Source organism: Oncorhynchus mykiss, chromosome 10 (assembly GCF_057628025.1).
Source record: "Oncorhynchus mykiss isolate SJ-2025 chromosome 10, ASM5762802v1, whole genome shotgun sequence".
Classification (NCBI taxonomy): domain Eukaryota; kingdom Metazoa; phylum Chordata; class Actinopteri; order Salmoniformes; family Salmonidae; genus Oncorhynchus; species Oncorhynchus mykiss.
Window position 1 is genome coordinate 63,568,480 of NC_143031.1, and position 18,076 is coordinate 63,586,555.

Genomic DNA, 18,076 nt, shown 5'->3' on the forward strand with positions numbered 1-18,076 from the left:
TGCACATTTTCATATTTCTTCTGTAAGAAACACCTCCCTGACCGAGGCTCCAGTCAGGGATCCAGTCTGCAACCCAGACCCTTCTCTTCACAGTCTCAGTGCAGGGATGAAGCAGGGCCTGATAGAGATAGACCCTCCTGTTCCTATGATACAAACACCACAGTATCCATAATGAACAGAGCAGGTCACCCTGGGCTTCAGCCTTCACAGAGAGTGGTGGGAGACCCCCCTGGTGGTAGTCTATCAGCAAGTGTGTCTTCTCCTTCAGGATCTCATCTAATGCCTGGTGACTTTGTTCATAGAAGGCCTGGAGCTGGGTCTAGCCTTCCTCAGCTGCCTCATGGTTACCCCACGAATACAGACAGGGTCAGGATGGGAGTTACCTGGCCTATAACACAGCACACAATCACACCAACGGCGAGAGTTCAAGGAGGGAGCTCAAAGACTCAGGTGGCTCCTGCTTCTGCCTCCTCTGGGGTCATTGGGTCACAACATGGGAGGCCGAGAATTAGCAAGGACGCTGACAAGCTGTACACCTGCCCACGTGTGGGAAGTGCTTTGCTAAAGTGAAATATGTGAAGCAGCATCAGACCGGTCACACCAAGAAGAGGCCCTTCAAGTGAAAACTATTATAAGAGTTTCTCCTTCCACCTGAGTAACCTTATCAGGTATAGGAGTCCACAAAGGGGAGAAATCGTAGCAGTGTGGCTTACGTTTTACGCAGGGGATATCTGGGAACCATTCTTTAGTTTTATAGTTATCATGTGAAGTGTCTTGGATTAAGAGGGTTTTTGTGATTACTAAATCCCTCAGTTGTGCATCTGGATATGCTCACATTCTCACTTGATAGACTTGTTGTTTGGAGTGCTGGCATAGCTGAAACACTGTCATTGACGAGTAACACTATATTCCCCCCTGGTTTTGCCTATGTTCTAGTCATAACAAATAGAATGTCCCTCTTCTTTAACACCTTAATAACCCATTATTTTATGCCATTTGTTGTACTTCTAAGCAAGTCAGCTCTGAGCCTGAAAGATACTGATCATGAATAGGTTGAGGTGTAATAAAAGATGCTTGACAAATGGGGTGGCTTAATGGGGTGGCTCCCATAGACACCAATGCGATAGCATCTGGGTCTGGCCTACTTCATTGACTTACATTGACAATGAGGGAGTGGGATGATTGTCTAGAAGGGGCACAGCTTTTGTCAAAATGTACTTTTCGTAGCAGGTTTAGGAGAACTTATGCAGAAAGTTAGGATAATTAACATAGCAGGTTAGAAGAATTAGGTTACGTTTAGGAAAACGGTTAGCTGTATCCCACCTAGGCATGACTGAGTCGGATGTCTGCTTTCTCTTCCATCTCTGGTGTAATTTAAAGATTACCTATTATATTGACAAGATAGGCAAGTGACCACTTTAACAATAGAAATACATGTCCTCAAAGGTGGAAGGCAGCCAGGAGGAGGCAAGATCCAGTGGGACTATTCCAGCCAATGAGAGGAAAGATGGGCTTGTGAACAACATGCCATAGAGCTAGATAGGGTAGGAGATAGATACTCCTCCTTGTATCTGTGACAGCCTGACCAGCGCTATCTCCATTTTAAAGTAGTAAATGTCTTTATTAGCTGATTGCTCCCAACCCAGTTGATTACTTTAAAATAGTGAAAGCCCTCAATGGCAATGTTCATGGTAAAACCGGTTATATCCATGAGTCCTCTATCTCTATGACAACAGGCACAACTCTGATATAGTTTTTTTTCTTTCAAAGTTGCCTAAATGCCATGTGCGTCTACTTATATCAGTGCATTCATAACAACCTAACTGTCCTAAACATTACTTCTATTCAATCAGATAGATCAAATAAGTCTCATGTAGCACATTAGAAATTACATTGTTGTTGACCAAGTTCGACTGATTGACCACCATACAAAAATTCCTCACTTCATTGGCTTATTTTCGTGGACAGATCTTGGGTGGAGTAAAACCTCTCGCTTCGCCTCGTCCTCTCTGAATGAAATAAGCAGTACAGTGTTTCTTATGCCGCGTTCAAAACTGGGAACTCCGATTTTAGCGCGTTCAAAACAACTGGCCCATTCGAAAAAACGAGCCCGACTGGGAAAAATCGGTTGAAACGGTCATCCAACTCCGAATTCCAACTCGTGAACTCGGCCCACTTTCTATGGCTCCGACTTTCCTACATGAAAATCACTGACGTCATGATTTGACCTCGTATTTTTTTGAGATCCCAGTTGTGTTGAACCCGAGATAAGAACAGCGCACATACGTCTTATTTAGTCACGCCCTCTGAGCTATGACGCCACCCAATAACATCCTTTCTCTTCAGTATTAACGGTAGTAAATAATGACCAAGAACAATTTCCCATGTTAGCGGTTTTATTGTTGTTCTCTAGACCTTTATTAAACACCATGGAACTGAAGATATGATTAATTTAACTGCACAGCTTCACATGCTTACCCCATGTAGTCTTTAATTCGCGTTGGAGACAGGACTGATACACGTTATACACTAGCTAGCTGCTAACGTTAGCTAACAATGGCTAACTTTATGGTTTTTCACACTCAAATAGCCTCCATCATGGAGATGCTAGCGAATTCAGCCGTGGCAGATATATGTAAACTCATAGACGACGACTATGCGGTTTTTCGTTTGGAAATAACTCAAAGCCAGAAAGAAAACAGGGCATTGCAGAGGAAACTACATATACTGGAAATGAATGTGGCACGGGAGCGCGCAGAGAAGACAACGCAGGAGCGCGTGCTCGCCAGTCGTCCCAGTAGTGTCCTCGACCGATACAGAGGAATGGCAAGAGGTACATTTTGCAGGGAGCGGTCTCCCCGTTCCCCTGAAATTCCAATAATCACACTCACTTTAAATAATGCGATGCATGGAACATAATCAATGAATAAATAGTATACCAATAAGTTATAAGTGATACCTTACATCCTTGTCAATTGTAGACAAGGTTTCCATCCAATTAGCGACAGATTTTCATGCAAATATTCAAAAATAGACATAAAGAAAATATGCGCATTTTTCCAACACGATATTGTTTGCATCCAGTTTTTATGAGAGTAAAGTCATAGGTCTACCATATATTAAAAATAAAAAACAATGACTTCTGTGATGGAAACATGAAGTGTCGGAACAATTATATAAATGCCAACAGATAATTTGTTCGTTTGGCATGGTGGGATCTTTTTGTGTCGGTAAAGTTAATTATGCGCAGATATTGATATGAAAATATATAATAAAATCATAATATACCATCATATCCAAGTAAACTTGGAGTCACGCAATGATATGGTGTGGTTCTCCCACTAGAACTCAGGAAACCATGCAGTTTATTAGGCCACAGATGAAATAAATTCACTGGGTGGTGAAAGTGCACGGTGATGAGCTTGATGCTGCTTTACAATAAATATCGAGGGTCTTATTCTGGTGACGTGATGATCGATGCTTGCCTGCTGTTTGACAAATACAAATATTCTCGCACTATATCTGTGTTGGCTAGAGCGCACGTACCAAGACCAGAGTAGGCAAATGTACTATTTAAAGCAAAAGTTTCTGTGACAAAACTATTGGTAGAGTTGAAAATGTGATGTAAACATATTTAACGTTAGATTTCTATTCAGTACATGAAAACTTAAACTTGTGAAAAAGTACATTGTGTGCACTTATTACGCACAGATTTGTATCCACGACAAGATCATTTGGTGGAAACATTCCACTGGTGGGAAAATACGCGTTTACTTTTTGCGGACTCCAGAATATTTGCATGAAAATCTTAAACCAATTGGATGGAAATGTAGCTACTGTTATGTTTCCACCAAACGGACTTCTTGCTGATAAAAATCAGTGCGTGATGATATGGTACACACAAAATGTACTTGCATTAAATAGCAAATGTGCCTACTCTTGGCGGGTGCAGCCCAGGGTTTCACAAACTCGGTTCTGGGACCCTGTGGGTGCATGTTTAGTTTTTTTTTGCCCTAGCGCTAAACAGCTGATTCAAATAGTCAAAGCTTGATGACGAGTTGGGTATTTGAATCAGCTGTGTAGTGCTAGGGGAAAAAAACAAACATGCACCACCATGGGGCACTCTGTTCACAACGTTGACATCAGCAAACCGCTAGCCCACAGGACATCATACATTCTGTCAGTCATCTGCCTGGTACAGTTGAAACTGGGATTCATCCTTGAGGAGCACACTTCTACAGCGTGCAGGTGTGCATTTGCCCACTGACGTCTGTTACAATGCCTAACTGCAGTCAGGTCAAGACCCTGGTGAGGACGACGAGCACGCATATGAGCTTCCCTGAGATGGTTTCTAACAGTTTGTGCAGAAACCATCCCGCAGGTGAAGAAGCCGGATGTGGAGGTCCTGTGGTTACACATGGTCTTCGGTTGTGAGGCCGGTTGGACATACTTCCAAATTCTCTAAAATGTCGTTGGAGGACAGCTTATGGTAGAGAAATTAACATTCAATTCTCTGGCAACAGCTCTGGTGGACATTCCTGCAGTAAGCATACAAATTACACACTGCCTGAAAACTTGAGACATCTGTGGCATTGTGTTGTGACAAAACTGCATATTTTAGTGGCCTTTTAATGTCCCCAGCATTAGGTGCAACTGTGTAATGGTCATGCTGTTTAATCAGCTTATTGATATGCCACACCTGTCAGTTGCATGGATTATCTTGGCAAAGGAGAAATGCTCACTAACAGGGATGTAAATAAATGTGTGCAAAAACGGAGAAATAAGCTTTTTTTGCATATGGAACATTTCTTGGATCCTTTATTTCAGCTTTTTAAACATGGGAGCAACACTTTACATGTTGCATTTGTTTTTGTTCAATACAGTATGATCTGTTACATTTACATAAGACAGAGCAAAAACAAAAGTAGGGTGGGTGTATAATGCAAACGTCTTGCAACGTAAAGGTTGCGAGTACGAATATCACCGCAGACAATTTTAGCTAATCAACAAATTTGAGAGAAATACTTTTTTTGTGCAAATGAAGCATTTCTGGGATTTTTTATGTCAGCCCATGAAACATGGGACCAACTCTTTACATGTTGCATTTATATTTTTGGTGAGTGTACCAAAACCAGATACTTTTAGACTTTTACTCAAGTATTTCACTGGGTGACTTTTACTTGAGTCATTTTCTATTAAGTTATCTTTACTTTTACTCAAGTATAACAATTGAGTACTTTCTCCACCACTGCTAGCATAATACATTTTACTAGCTAGGTTTCCATCCAATTGGCGACTGTTTTTCATGCGACTATTACGAAATTTGACTCGTGGATAAGAATCAGTGCGTGATGACTTAGTGCGCACACAATTTAATTTCTAGTTTAAGTTTTTATGAACCGAATAAAAGGTTAATGTGTTTCCATCACATTTTCAACTCCACGGGTAGTTTTGTCACAACTGTTGCGTTAAATAGCAAATGTACCTACTCTGGTCTTGGTACGTGTGCTCTATCCAACAGCTCTCAGATACAGTGAGGGTAGGCTGGTCTACATAATGAGATTATTATGGATAAGAGCGGGAATAATTTTATTTGTCAAACGGCAGTCCAGCATCGATCATCATGTCACCAGAATAAGACCCTCGATATTTATTGGAAATGAGCATCAAGATCACCGTCCACTTTCACCACCCTATGAAGTTCATCATAATTTATTTAATCTGTAGCCTAATAAACTGCATGGTTTCCCGAGTCATAGTGGGAGGGCCACACACCATATAATCACGTGACTGGTTATATCAATATTTCCCCCACCATTTCTTGCATAATTAATTTTACCAACACACAAAGATCCCACCATGTCGAGCAAACAAATGATCTATCAGCATTTTAAAAATTGTACCGAAACTTCCTGTTTTCATCACAGCTGACGTGATTTCTTTTTATATGGGATGACAGGGATCATCAACTAGATTCAGCCGCAGCCTGATTTTATTTTTATTTTTTCATTGAGCGGGTGGTCAGGGGACCAGAAAATAATTACAAATAATTTGTAGACTGCAAATGAACCGCAAGAAGCACAAACAGATATAATGTTTGACTAAAACATAATCATTTTAAACCTGGCTTACGTATACGATCGCCTGTCTCTCTATTCTTCATGGGAATACATGGGAACAGATTTCTTAAATTAAAATAAATTGGAACTGATTTCCTTGTGTTTTTAGTCTTATGTCCAACAATGGAAAAAATAGAAACATTTTGCTCAGAAAACTTTAAGGGCCACAAAACCAAAGCCAAATTTGGCCCACTAGCCACCAGTTGTGGAACCTTGCTTTACTTGTATGAAAACTGTGGATGGAAACGTGGTTAATGTCGATAGTGTACAATATAGAGTTGAGCATTGACAGTACCTAACTTAACCACCCCTTTTCCCCCCAATCACTCTCTTAGGTGAAGGACATCTCACAGGAGGCCACAGGACCTTTGCAAAGCCAGCAGGACAAAATACGTGGAGAGAAGACCAACCCATAACAATAGATGAGGGGAGTGGAACCTCAACCCAGCATGTTATCGTGATAGAGGTTAGTGTCATAGTGTAACATAAAAAATTACAGTACAGCAAATGTGTCTAATTTATTTCAGGACGTCTCCCCTCAGCTATTCATTAGGTTACATGTACATCCTAAGTTATCATCCATAGGGGAGCTTGTAAGACTTCCATACAACATTGTTATCCAATTCTATTTATGTACCGGAATAACCTCCTTTCTTCTTGTGTCAGTCTGCAGGGGCTGCAGGTCCTGTTGTTCTGCAGGAGAGGCCGGAAGGAGAGGAGGACCCAAGACACAGAAGAGACGTCCAGACTGGAGAGGCTGGAGCGCCCCCTGAAGCCATGGAGGACCTAATCTCCGCCGCACCCCTGCCCAGGACCCAACACAGCATCACAGAGGTCAGTGGGAACGCCGAACGCTGTCCTCAAGTCAGAGACAGAATTTAATTGTAACACAAAGGATCTTACACACTGAGAAACTAGGTCTGGGGAGACTGGGCTGTCCTCCTGCTCCCAGCTCAGAGTATTTACCGGTATTTCACCAGAGCCAGAGGACAGTTTATTATTTTGGTGATGGTGACGCGTTAGACACTGGCATTGATGATCTGTCTTGTTCTTTCACTGCAGAGATAGAAAGGTAAGAACTGTGGGATTAAGATCAAGGTGTCAGAAACAATAGGACTACTACAGAGTCCAAGATACAGCAGACCACAAAAACTGAAATTTACACCAATTAATTTTTTTTTTTTTAAATCGGATCTTTTACCTAATGCTGGTGCACAAAACATTCGCAAATTCCCATTGGAACACAGCCATTTTGAAAGTGAATGTCATACCTTAATTTCTCGTCTTACAAGAATGATATACAGTGCATTCGGAAAATATTCAGACCCCTTAACTTTTTCTACATTTTGTTACGTTACAGCTTTATTCTAAAATGTATTAAATAGTTTTTTTCCCCTTCATCAATCTACACACAATACACCATAATGACAAAACAAAAACAGGTTGTTAGAAATGTTTGCAAAAAATAAACAAATCATTGAAATTGATATCACATTTACATAAGTATTCAGGCTCTTTACTCAGTACTTTGCTGAAGCACCTTTGGCAGCGATTACAGCCTCAAATCTTTTTGGGTTTGACGCTACAAGCTTGGCACACATGTATTTGCGGAGTTTCTCCCATTCTTCTCTGCAGATCCTCTCAAACTCTGTCAGGCTGGATGGGGAACGTCGGTGCACAGCTATTTTCAGGTCTCTCTAGAAATGTTAGATCGGGTTCAAGTCCGGGCTTTGGCTTGGCCACTCTCTATACTTAGCTCAGTTCATCTTTGCCTCGATCCTGACTAGTCTCCCAGTCTCTGCCGCTGAAAAATATCCCCACAGCATGATGTTGCCACCACCAGGCTTCACCATAGGGATGGTGCCTCCAGACATGACGATTGGCATTCAGGCCAAATAATTTAATATTGGTTTTTATCAGACCAGAGTATCTTGTGTCTCATAGTCTGAGAATCCTTTAGGTGCCTTTTGGAACACTCCAAGCGTGCTGTCATGTGCCTTTTTACTGAGGAGTGGCTTCCGATCTGATCTGTGCTTCAACACAATCCTGTCTCGGGAGCTCTACAGACAATTCCTTTGACCTCATGGCTTGGTTTTTGCTCTGACATGCACTGTCAACTGTGGGACCTTATATAGACAAGTGAGTGCCTTTCCAAATCATGTCCAATCAATTGAATTTACCACAGGTGGACTCCAATCAAGTTGTAGAAACATAAAAGATGATCAATGGAAACACGATGCACCTGAGCTCAATTTCGAGTCTCTTAGCAAAGGGTCTGAATACTTATGTAAACGATGAGCAAACTAAACGGAGCATGTGGAGGATGCATACAAGGTAATGTAGATGGTGAAGGAAATGCATTGCTTTACAATGACCATCAGGGTGTACCCTTTCCATTCATACTAAATGTTTACACTTTTGGTAACTTGAGCTACACTGCATACTCTATTAATATGTCCATAGCCCATGATTTATGGACTTTATGGGGGGAGATTCTTATGCTATTGCCAGCAGTAAGATTTGAGTTAGATTTCAAAACAGACAAGGCCTGTAGCTTTCAAATGATATGTCACTTTCTATTTTCAGATAAAAATACATGTTTGACCCCCACACTCACTGGGCCCTGTACAGGCCCCAAAACAATCGCTCAGAGTTTAACAGGTTTAAAATGAATCACTAATAACATTAAATAAATAAAAATCTTCAGAAATGACTTGGTGAAAGCAACAATATAACTATGGCTTTAAAATGATAGTGAAAACTTGAAGAAGTGTTGGGGTTAAGTGGGTTAAAATCTTCCAAGAAGTCTTTATTCATATTAAACATCTGATTTATAGAATTTTGCATGTGGTCTAATGTGGTCTACTGAAGGGCACTTAATTTAATGTAACGAACCCATGTGGTCTATTTTAAAAGGCACTTCATTAAATACAATTTCTACTTAAAAGGGATGCCAAAGGCACTCATTTCATAGAATGACCCTTATAAACATTTAGTAAATACACCTACACATACCCACACACTAACAAACACCTACTGTACATGTCAAAATAGTTTAGTCAGGTTTGTCTGATGAGGACTGTTGACTTATCATAGCTGACTTGTTTTTGCCCACAACATCATATTTATGTCCACCATGATGGGTTTAACAACAATGAAGTCATAATGTAACTATAGTATAGGATTCAAACTGAGTGGGGATGGGTAAACACTCCATGTTTTAAGGGCCTTCCGGGTGGCACAGTGGTCTACCTGTGTCACTAGAGATTCTGGGTTCGATTCCAGGCTCTGTCGCAGCCGGCCGCGACCAGGAGACCCATGGGGCGGCGCACATTTGGCCCAGCGCGTGTTAGGGGAGGATTTGGCCGGCAGCGATGTCCTTGTCCCATCGTGCACTAGCGACTCCTTTGGCAGGCCGGGCGCAGTGCACACTGACACGGTCGACAGTGTGGTGAAGAAGGCGCAACAGCGCTACTTTAACCTCAGGAGTCGAAGAAATGTGGCTTGTCACCCAAAACCCTGATACACTTTTACAGATACACAATCGAGAGCATCCTGTCGGGCTGTATCACAGCCTGGTACGGCAACTGCACCGCCTTCAACCGCAAGGCTCTCCAGAGTGTGGTGCCGTCTGCACAACGCATCATCAGGGGCAAACTACCTGCCCTCCATGACACCTATAGCACCCGATGTCACAGGATGGCCAAAAAGATCATTAAGGACAATAACCACCTGAGCCACTGCCTGGTCACACCGCTATCATCCAGAAGGCGAGGTCAGTACAGGTGCATCAAAGCTGGGACCGAGAGATTGAAAAACAGCTTCTAACTCAAGGCCGTGAGACTGCTAAACAACAATCACTAACTCAGAGAGGCTGCTGCCTACATTGAGAACCTATCACTGGACACTTGAATAAATGGATCACTAGTCACATTAAACAATGGCACTTTATTAAATTATGCCAGTTTAATATTTATTACATATCGTACATTACTCATATCACATGTATATTCTGTATTTTATACCATCTACTGCATCTTGCCTATGCCGCTCGGCCATCGCTAATCCATATACTTATATATTCTCATTCACCCCTTTAGATTTGTGTGTATTAGATACTTGTTGGGGAATTGTTAGATTACTTGTTAGATATTACTGCACTGTCGAAACTAGAAGCACAAGCATTTCGCTACACTCGCATTAACGTCTGCTAAAATCTGATTTGATTTGAGGTGTACTGTGTTTCCTCCGATACATTGGTGCGGCTGGCTTCCGGGTTAAGTGGGCATTGTGTCAAGAAGCAGTGCGGCTTGGTTGGGTTGTGTTTCAGAGGACGCACGGCTCTCGACCTTCGCCTCTGCCGAGTCCGTACGTGAGTTGCAGCGATGAGACAAGACTGTAACTACCAATTGGATACCACAAAATTGGAGAGAAAAAAGGGATAAAATAAAATATTTTTAAAGTGTGTTTTATTATCTATGTGTATGTATGTACCTGAGGGAGTGTATGCCTGTGTAATCTGTTCCAGGAGGAGGAGGGTCCAGAGTTGCTGTTGGTGAAGGAGGAGGGGTGTGAGGAGGGTCTGGGGAACCCTGAGGGGACCATGGTCATGGAGGACAACCAGACTACACCTCCTCCTGAACCCACAGAGGAACCAGCTGAGCAGCACAGGACCACACACAGTCTCACTGAGGTGAGCCAACTGTAAACTGCTGTCTGTATGGTATTAGGTCAGGGCCCGTATCCACAAAGCCTCTCAGAGGAGTGCTGATCTAGGATCAGTTTTGCCTTTTAGATCATAATGAATAAGACTATGTAGACCAGTGGCGGTCAGTGCCGTTCCCCCCCCCCCCCCCCCCCCCCCCCGTTTCGCTTGCTTTCGTTTAAGAAACTTTTTTCAACAGAAATCTGTGAAATGAATGCACCCCTGACGACGCGTAAACACAGTTCACTTTCAAACTTTCCTCCTCTCACCTTTTGTTTTAGTTTGTGGACTTCGATTCACAACACATCACCTGTATGTGACCAGACAAAGAAAACTTTCCAAACCATGTCATAACCGCTACACACAGCCTACATCGTTGTCCCCATATTAGCTAAAGTAACATCCTAGTCAACATAGCTAATAGAACTAATGCATTAGTAAACACGCTACAATCATGTAGTAACATTAGTGTATAGTCAGTAAGCAGTTTAGCAGTTACACCAGAGATCCCGGTGGCAATGGATTAATAAAACCAAAAACTTACCTAGACTTGGAAAAGTTCCAGTGTTGTGTTAGATAGTCATAGCCAGCTAGCTAACATAGTATCCCTCTGTTTGAGCCGGGTGTTTGTTGGCTAAAATAGCCAGCTGCATTTGCTAAGTAAGTGAAACTAAAAGTGAAAAAAATGACTCTCTCTCTTGCTTCTCCTTAATTTTTGAAGAAATGAATTTGTCGAAAATCATTACACTATTGTCTTTCGCTCTCTTTGAGTCAACTATTCACCACATTTTATGCACTGCAGTGCTAGCTAGCAGTAGCTTATGCTTTCAGTTCTAGATTCTCTGATCATTTGAATGGGTGGATAACATGTTAGTTCATGCTGCAAGAGCTCTGATAGGTTGGAGGACGTCCTCCGGAAGTTGGCCTAATTACTGTGTAAGTCTATGGAAGCGGGTGGGAACCAAGGGCCTCCTAAGTTTTGTATTGAAGTCAATGTACCAAGAGGAGGACCGACGCTAGCTGTCCTCCGGCTACATCATGGTGCTACCCTACAGAGTGCTGCTGAGGCTACTGTAGACCTTCATTGCAAAACAGTGTGTTTTAATTAATTATTTGGTGACGTGAATATATTTAGTGTTTTATCTAAAAAGGATAACTTTTTAAATGTTTTACCATTTTTATTTTTATGAAATTCACTGAGCAGGATGGTCCTCCCCTTCATCCTCAAATTAGCCTCCACTGATGTAGACCTGATCCTCAATCACCACTTCTACTCTGAGACTCTTTGTGGATACTGCCCCTGGTCTTGATCAATTCTGTCTTAAGTGTGGGACCATGTCTTTCAATTATCAAACCATTAGAGTGTTAAGTCATCAAATAATCTAACACGTTTGCAGTGTCAACTCAACTAACATGTTTTCATAGTAGTAATAGCAATCCCTCATTGCCCAATCAGAAGATGCTCCATAGCAGGGTGCTCATACCAGATTTCTTAATCCAACATCCTCTCACTCTGTATCTCTTACAGTCAGAAGACATGGAGGATGGGAAGCCTGATCTGCTGCTGGTCAAAGAGGAGACAATAGAAGACGGACCAGAGAGCATTGATCTGCTGAATGGACTAAAGATGGGGGAGCAAGGTAAGAGAGAAATACATATAGCCTACATACAGTAATATATCTTCCTGGATATAATTTATTTCTTAATTTTATTCATTCATAAAATGAAATCAATACAACGTATGTTTACATTTTAAAAAAGAATGTATGAACTTGACCAGGTAATTTACCAAAAAAATGTAGAACTCTATATGTAGAATTCTCTCTGCCATGTTTGTAAAGTATTTTGTAACCTCTTCCTGCAGGTGGTTGGCTGGAGGCTAACAGAGGAGACTGGGCGGCCATCTTGGATTCCCAGACCCAGATGGGTGCAGCCAAGGGCCCAGGGGATGACATCACTGAGCAGGGCAGGACCAGAGGCAACATAGTGGAGGTCAGTGGATGGGACAGCGTCCTCAACTCTGGGCTGGGGAACAACACTGTTAACCACAACTAGAAACATACAGTCGAACACAAAAGAACAACTGAACTTAGTCTACATGACAACAGACTGGCTGAGAGCAGGGCAAGGTGTAGATTTCGACCGCAGGGACGGGGAGGTGCCAGTATGCCGCGGGAGAGAACAGACACAGACTCGGCTAGCGATGCTCCGTCCTGCTCCTATAGTTGTGATTCAGAGAGACTGATGATGCCTCAGGTTAACCCCCTAACAGATGCTGCCTTCAGCCTGCCTTCTATAGGATCTATCAACTGGAACATGGACCCTGCGACAACACAGTCACTTCCTGACTTTCATCCTCCACACACTCATAATAAACCAGACCTCAGACAACGCTAGTGCATTGTCTGTGCTTCATCTACTCTGCCAGTGTTTTAGATGTATTAGGGAACTGGTTAAGGTCAACTGAGGAAAGAATGAGTATGATAAGGCAGAGTAGGTTATATGGTGATGGTTGGTGTGATGATGTAAAAATGCTTCACTGACGAAAATTGAGAACCTTGTCCTGTTGTTTGATGCAGGTGTTTTAATTAGGAAATTATAGTGCTTTAATTCATGTCTACTTGACATGAAGATGTGTGTAATGCAATGGTACCAGATTTACACAAAAAGGTAAACCATAATGAGTTATTCTACTTGTCACGTGTCGTTCTGTGCAATAAAACTACTGTATTTCACGTTATGTGAGTGTATGAACAACATTGACTCTGTGCTGACTGACTTGGTTATTTTTGTATGTATCATTGCAGGGACTGAGTTTCCCTTATGTCAGTCAAACCAAAACATTATACTTCATTCTTGAATCAACACACAGAGACAATTTTTAGAATAAACTCCAATGGCTCCATATTGTTAGGTACTTAAATCACAGTGTTAGAGATGGGCTTGACTGTGGTTAACATTTTATAATATTGTGTACAGCAAAAACGTTCGTATTTGAAACTTTATGCTTTTCTCTTCAATTTTTGCTTACAGCCTGCAGTCCATGAGGACCGGCTGTTATCCGGTGTTGCTGGTGGGAGAGACTGGACCTCTGAAGCAGCTGGTCACAAACCCTGGCCCCTGATCAGGACCCTGGATCAGGAGCCGTCGCGCTTCCTTCCCAAGTCGGAACCAGGACTGAACCACGAGGGACAGAGACTCCACCACACAGAACACAACCAGTGGACAGGTGGACTGAACAACCTCAGCCCTGGTGGTCATCAGAGAGACAGAGGCTCCAGTCAGGGATCCAGTCTGCAGCCCAGACCCTTCTCTTCACAGTCTCAGTGCAGGGATGAAGCAGGGCCTGGGGCTGATAGAGATAGACCCTCCTGTTCCTATGATACAAACACCATAGTATCCATGATGAACAGAGCAGGTTACCCTGGGATTCAGCCTTCATGGAGAGTGGTGGGAGACCCCCCTGGTGGTAGTCTTTCGGGAAGTATGTCTTCTCCTTCAGAATCTCATCTAATGCCCGGTGAATGGGTTCATAGAAGACCCGGACCTGGGTCTAGCCTTCCTCAGTTACCTCATGGTTACCCCACCAATACAGACAAGGTCAGGATGGGCATTCACCACAAGAGGTACTTAGCCTATAACACAACACACAATCCCAACAACACCCAAACAATGACTAGAGGTCAAGGAGGGAGCTCAAAGACTAACCACCTGAAGGTGGTGACTCCTGCTTCTACCTCCTCTGACGTCATTGGGTCACAACATGGGAAGTCAAGCATTAGGACGGACTCCGACAAGCCGTATGCCTGCCCCACGTGTGGGAAGCGCTTCACTGAGGCGACTTATGTGAAGAGGCACCAGACCGTTCACACCAAGGAGAGGCCCTTCAAGTGCAAACTATGTTACAAGAGCTTCTCCTTCCTGAGTAACCTCATCAGACATCGGAGTATTCACAACGGGGAGAAATCGTAGCAGTGTGGCTTGAGATGTGCACAGGGGATATCTGGGAACCATTCTTTAGCTGACATATTATAGTTATCATGTGAAGTGATCTGGGATAAGAGGGTTTTTTGGTGATGACTGAATCCCTCAGTTGAGCATCTGGGTGTGCTCATATTCTCAGATGATAGACTTGTTGTTTGGTGTGCTGGCATAGCCAAAATACTGTCATTGAAGTGTAACTATAATCCCCCTATGAATTTCTCTTTGTCTATGTTCTATTCATAACAAACATAATGTCCTTCTTTATAACACCCACTCCCCCAAAACATTTGACATAATCAGGTGGTACCTGTTCCTTTATGTACTATAAATAGGTGATCAAATCTGTTAATAAATACAAATTAATGTTGTCCTTTTGACATGTTGACTTTTTGTTTTCTTGTTTATCATTTACAATTAAAGTGGTCTTAGTTTCATTGGCTTCCTTTGAAGTTAGAACCTATAGGTTTCTGTCCTTTCCACAGATTTGGGATCTAGTTAGCCATTATTCTTTAGGTAATTTCGGGTAATTTTTCTAAAGTCTTCTCTGAGCTTGAAAGATCACGATCATGAATAGAAAGTCTGATGTGTAATGTAATAGGCAGAATCATATTTCAAAGAACAGCATGGGAGGTGTGATGACGCGAAAGCTTAAGAATGGAGCTAAGTTCTGACAATCTCCGGAGTACACAATCTTGTCTTTAGGTCTTCTTGCTCTCTTGAGGATCTCAACATAGAATCGGTGGGCAGTGGCGATGTAGACCAGGATGAAGTGGGCCTACCTGCGGTGACAGGTGTGGTAGAGACTTCCAATATTTGCCCTGTGAATTCTACCGGAAAAGATTTTGGACCAGTGGGAGTGAGATTTTTGAAAAGAGTGGATTCCTGCTTTTAGTCCGACCCATACGTTGTGTCAAGCTGGGTAAAGGACAAACTGGAACGGTTACATCTGTGAAAGTTGCAAGAAGTGGAATTGTTTTTATTTTTTTATGCATCCTCCGCCCAGAGTAAGCAGGTGCTTCACTGCTCGGGGCTCAACCTGTGCCATGCTTTGCTCTCCGGAACAGGGCACCGCTCAAAGGGGTGATCAGTGGGGCAGTGTTGAGTGTAGAGGTGGATCAAATGAAAAATAATATTCCTGGTGTTTGTGACGCCTGCTGTTTGGTGAGACGTACTGTAGACCCGGTGGCAATGGTAAGACTGAGAATACCCTGTCTGTCTTGTTGAGCCTTTGACACAGTTTCTACCTGATAAGGTCAGGTTAGGTTATATTTGCTATTCTGTGAGGGCCTATGTTCCGAGCCCGCTACTGTGCTTTAGGTGCTAAAGATTCAGACATGTTGCAGCTAGGTGTAGAAGGGAGATCCCACAATGTGAGAAATGTGTAGGAGGGAATAGTCAAAGGGAGTGTACAGTTGTGATAGAGAAAGCATTGTTTGTCAACTGTGCCCATGCAGCTGGGGATCCAAAGTGCCCTCAGAGACAAATTGAGATTGCCAGAGTTCGATTAGGGAGGAACGTTTCCTATGCTGAGGCAGGGAAGAGAGTAGAGGGTGAGTGATTCGACTGGGAGCCCCCTAGTGAGTAGGCCTGAAGAGAGAGATCCAGAGAAAATTAGATTTTGTCAGGTTGGATTTATTGCTTTTATAGCCATGGTGATCAACCACACTGCACTGATGGAGCAGAAATCACAGAAGATAGATGTGGTAGTTGCAGCAGCAGAAATATTTGGATGTGAGAGATTTTAGTGCAGAAAATGTACAGGGAGTTTTGAGAGAAGGGGTACCATCCTCCAATGCTGATGGCGTGATGTAGGATCTCTTAAGGCCAAAGTAGTGGGATGGGGTGGTGGGGCTTTGGGGATAGTGTATAGGTGCAGGGTTAAATGGTGGTGTAATTTAGAGGTCCTGAACAGTCATTCTGAAACATACTTTTTTTCTCATGACTAACTACCAGGAAGTTAGAAAAGACAGGTTGGGTGTGTGGGCAGCTTAGCTTGCCTTGACTGGCAGCTCTTTGAAATGCCTATATCAAGCAACTTGGATGCAGTTGCAGTAAAATCATCTCAAGCTAAGCTAATTAAAAAATATATATAAATCTTCCGTTTGGCATGTCTCTTGTGATGCAGTTCACAGCAGCACTGACGGGTGTGTTGACCTGACAACTGCGTTGGAGTTTTGAACGACCCTTTTGTTCCATGCTGGCTGAAGACCTAGCTAGCCAGTAACTCGCTAACACCAGGCACAGCCAAAAAGGGAAACATAGAAGTATCTTTGCCGTAGATGAATGGTGTAAACTTTTAATTATATTTGCTGACACCCTGTTAAATTTTGGCACCAGTAGAGTAGCAATCAAGCTATATAAACCACGTCCCTCTGCAAACTAGCCTTTTCCGATGTTGACACTTATTTAAATTAGGTAAGAGAATATCATGAGTTAAGGTGATTTCACCTTACCCCCTTAATAATGAATCCAACCGTTTGACATGGAGAGGGGACCAATAACTTTACGGTAAAACTTTATCAATGTAGAACCAACGGTAACTTTTATGATTTTCCCATTCCTTTTTCTTTTACCAAAAAGGTTCTATCCGCACTCCGACCTGCAAAAGGCAGCAATAAGCAACACAGCCTCTAGTCTGCTGGAAAGCTACACGAAGAAGACACCCTAGCTTTGACGCTAACTAATAACGCCCTTTCTCTTCAGTGTATACGGAAGTAAACAATGACCAAGAACAATTTACACATTAGCGTTTTTTCATTATTGTTATTTAGACATTTATAAACACCATGGAACTCAAAATATGGCTAATTTAACTGCAGAGCATCACATACCCAATGTATTATTTAATTCGTGTTAGAGACAGGACTTGGTTGGTAGATATTATATAGGTTACGCTAGCTGCTAACAATGGCTAACTGTATGGTTTTTCACACTCAAATAGCCTCCATCATGGAGGTACTAGCGAATGCAGCCGTGGCAGAGATCTGTAAAGTCGTAGACGACGACTATGCAGTATTTCGTTTGGAAATAACTCAAAGCCGGAAAGAAAACAGGGTATTACGGAGGAAACTACTGGAAATGAAGGTGTCACGGGAGCGCGCAGAGAGGACAATGCGAGAGCGCGTCCTCGCCAGTCGTCCCAGAAGTGTCAAGATCCTCGACCGATACAGAGGAATGGCAAGAGGTACATTTTGCAGAAGGCTGCGGAGAAGGTCGCCGTTCATATATAGCTCAGTGCCTGTCGCCCCGTTCCCTTCTGCACGTGTGT

General features: G+C 42.7%; 1 protein-coding gene across 4 annotated transcripts in view; it reads left to right on the top strand.

The window, feature by feature from the left end:
• The first annotated feature begins 738 nt into the window (after positions 1-738).
• Positions 739-18,076, top strand: part of LOC110534475 (uncharacterized) — a 29,334-nt gene continuing 11,996 nt past the window's right edge. Inside the window, exons 1-7 of one of the 4 annotated variants that reach the window (XM_090187436.1) lie at positions 739-2,833; positions 6,455-6,585; positions 6,786-6,953; positions 10,648-10,812; positions 12,353-12,464; positions 12,689-12,816; positions 13,858-15,185. In XM_090187436.1, the coding sequence (XP_090043562.1) occupies positions 2,557-2,833; positions 6,455-6,585; positions 6,786-6,953; positions 10,648-10,812; positions 12,353-12,464; positions 12,689-12,816; positions 13,858-14,796 (1,920 nt within the window). In that variant the 5' untranslated portion in view covers positions 739-2,556 and the 3' untranslated portion in view covers positions 14,797-15,185. Of the gene's footprint in view, positions 2,834-6,454; positions 6,586-6,785; positions 6,954-10,647; positions 10,813-12,352; positions 12,465-12,688; positions 12,817-13,857; positions 15,186-17,440; positions 17,993-18,076 lie in introns of those variants that run through there. The other 3 variants (XM_090187438.1, XM_090187439.1, XM_090187437.1) reach the window with 3 other exon arrangements.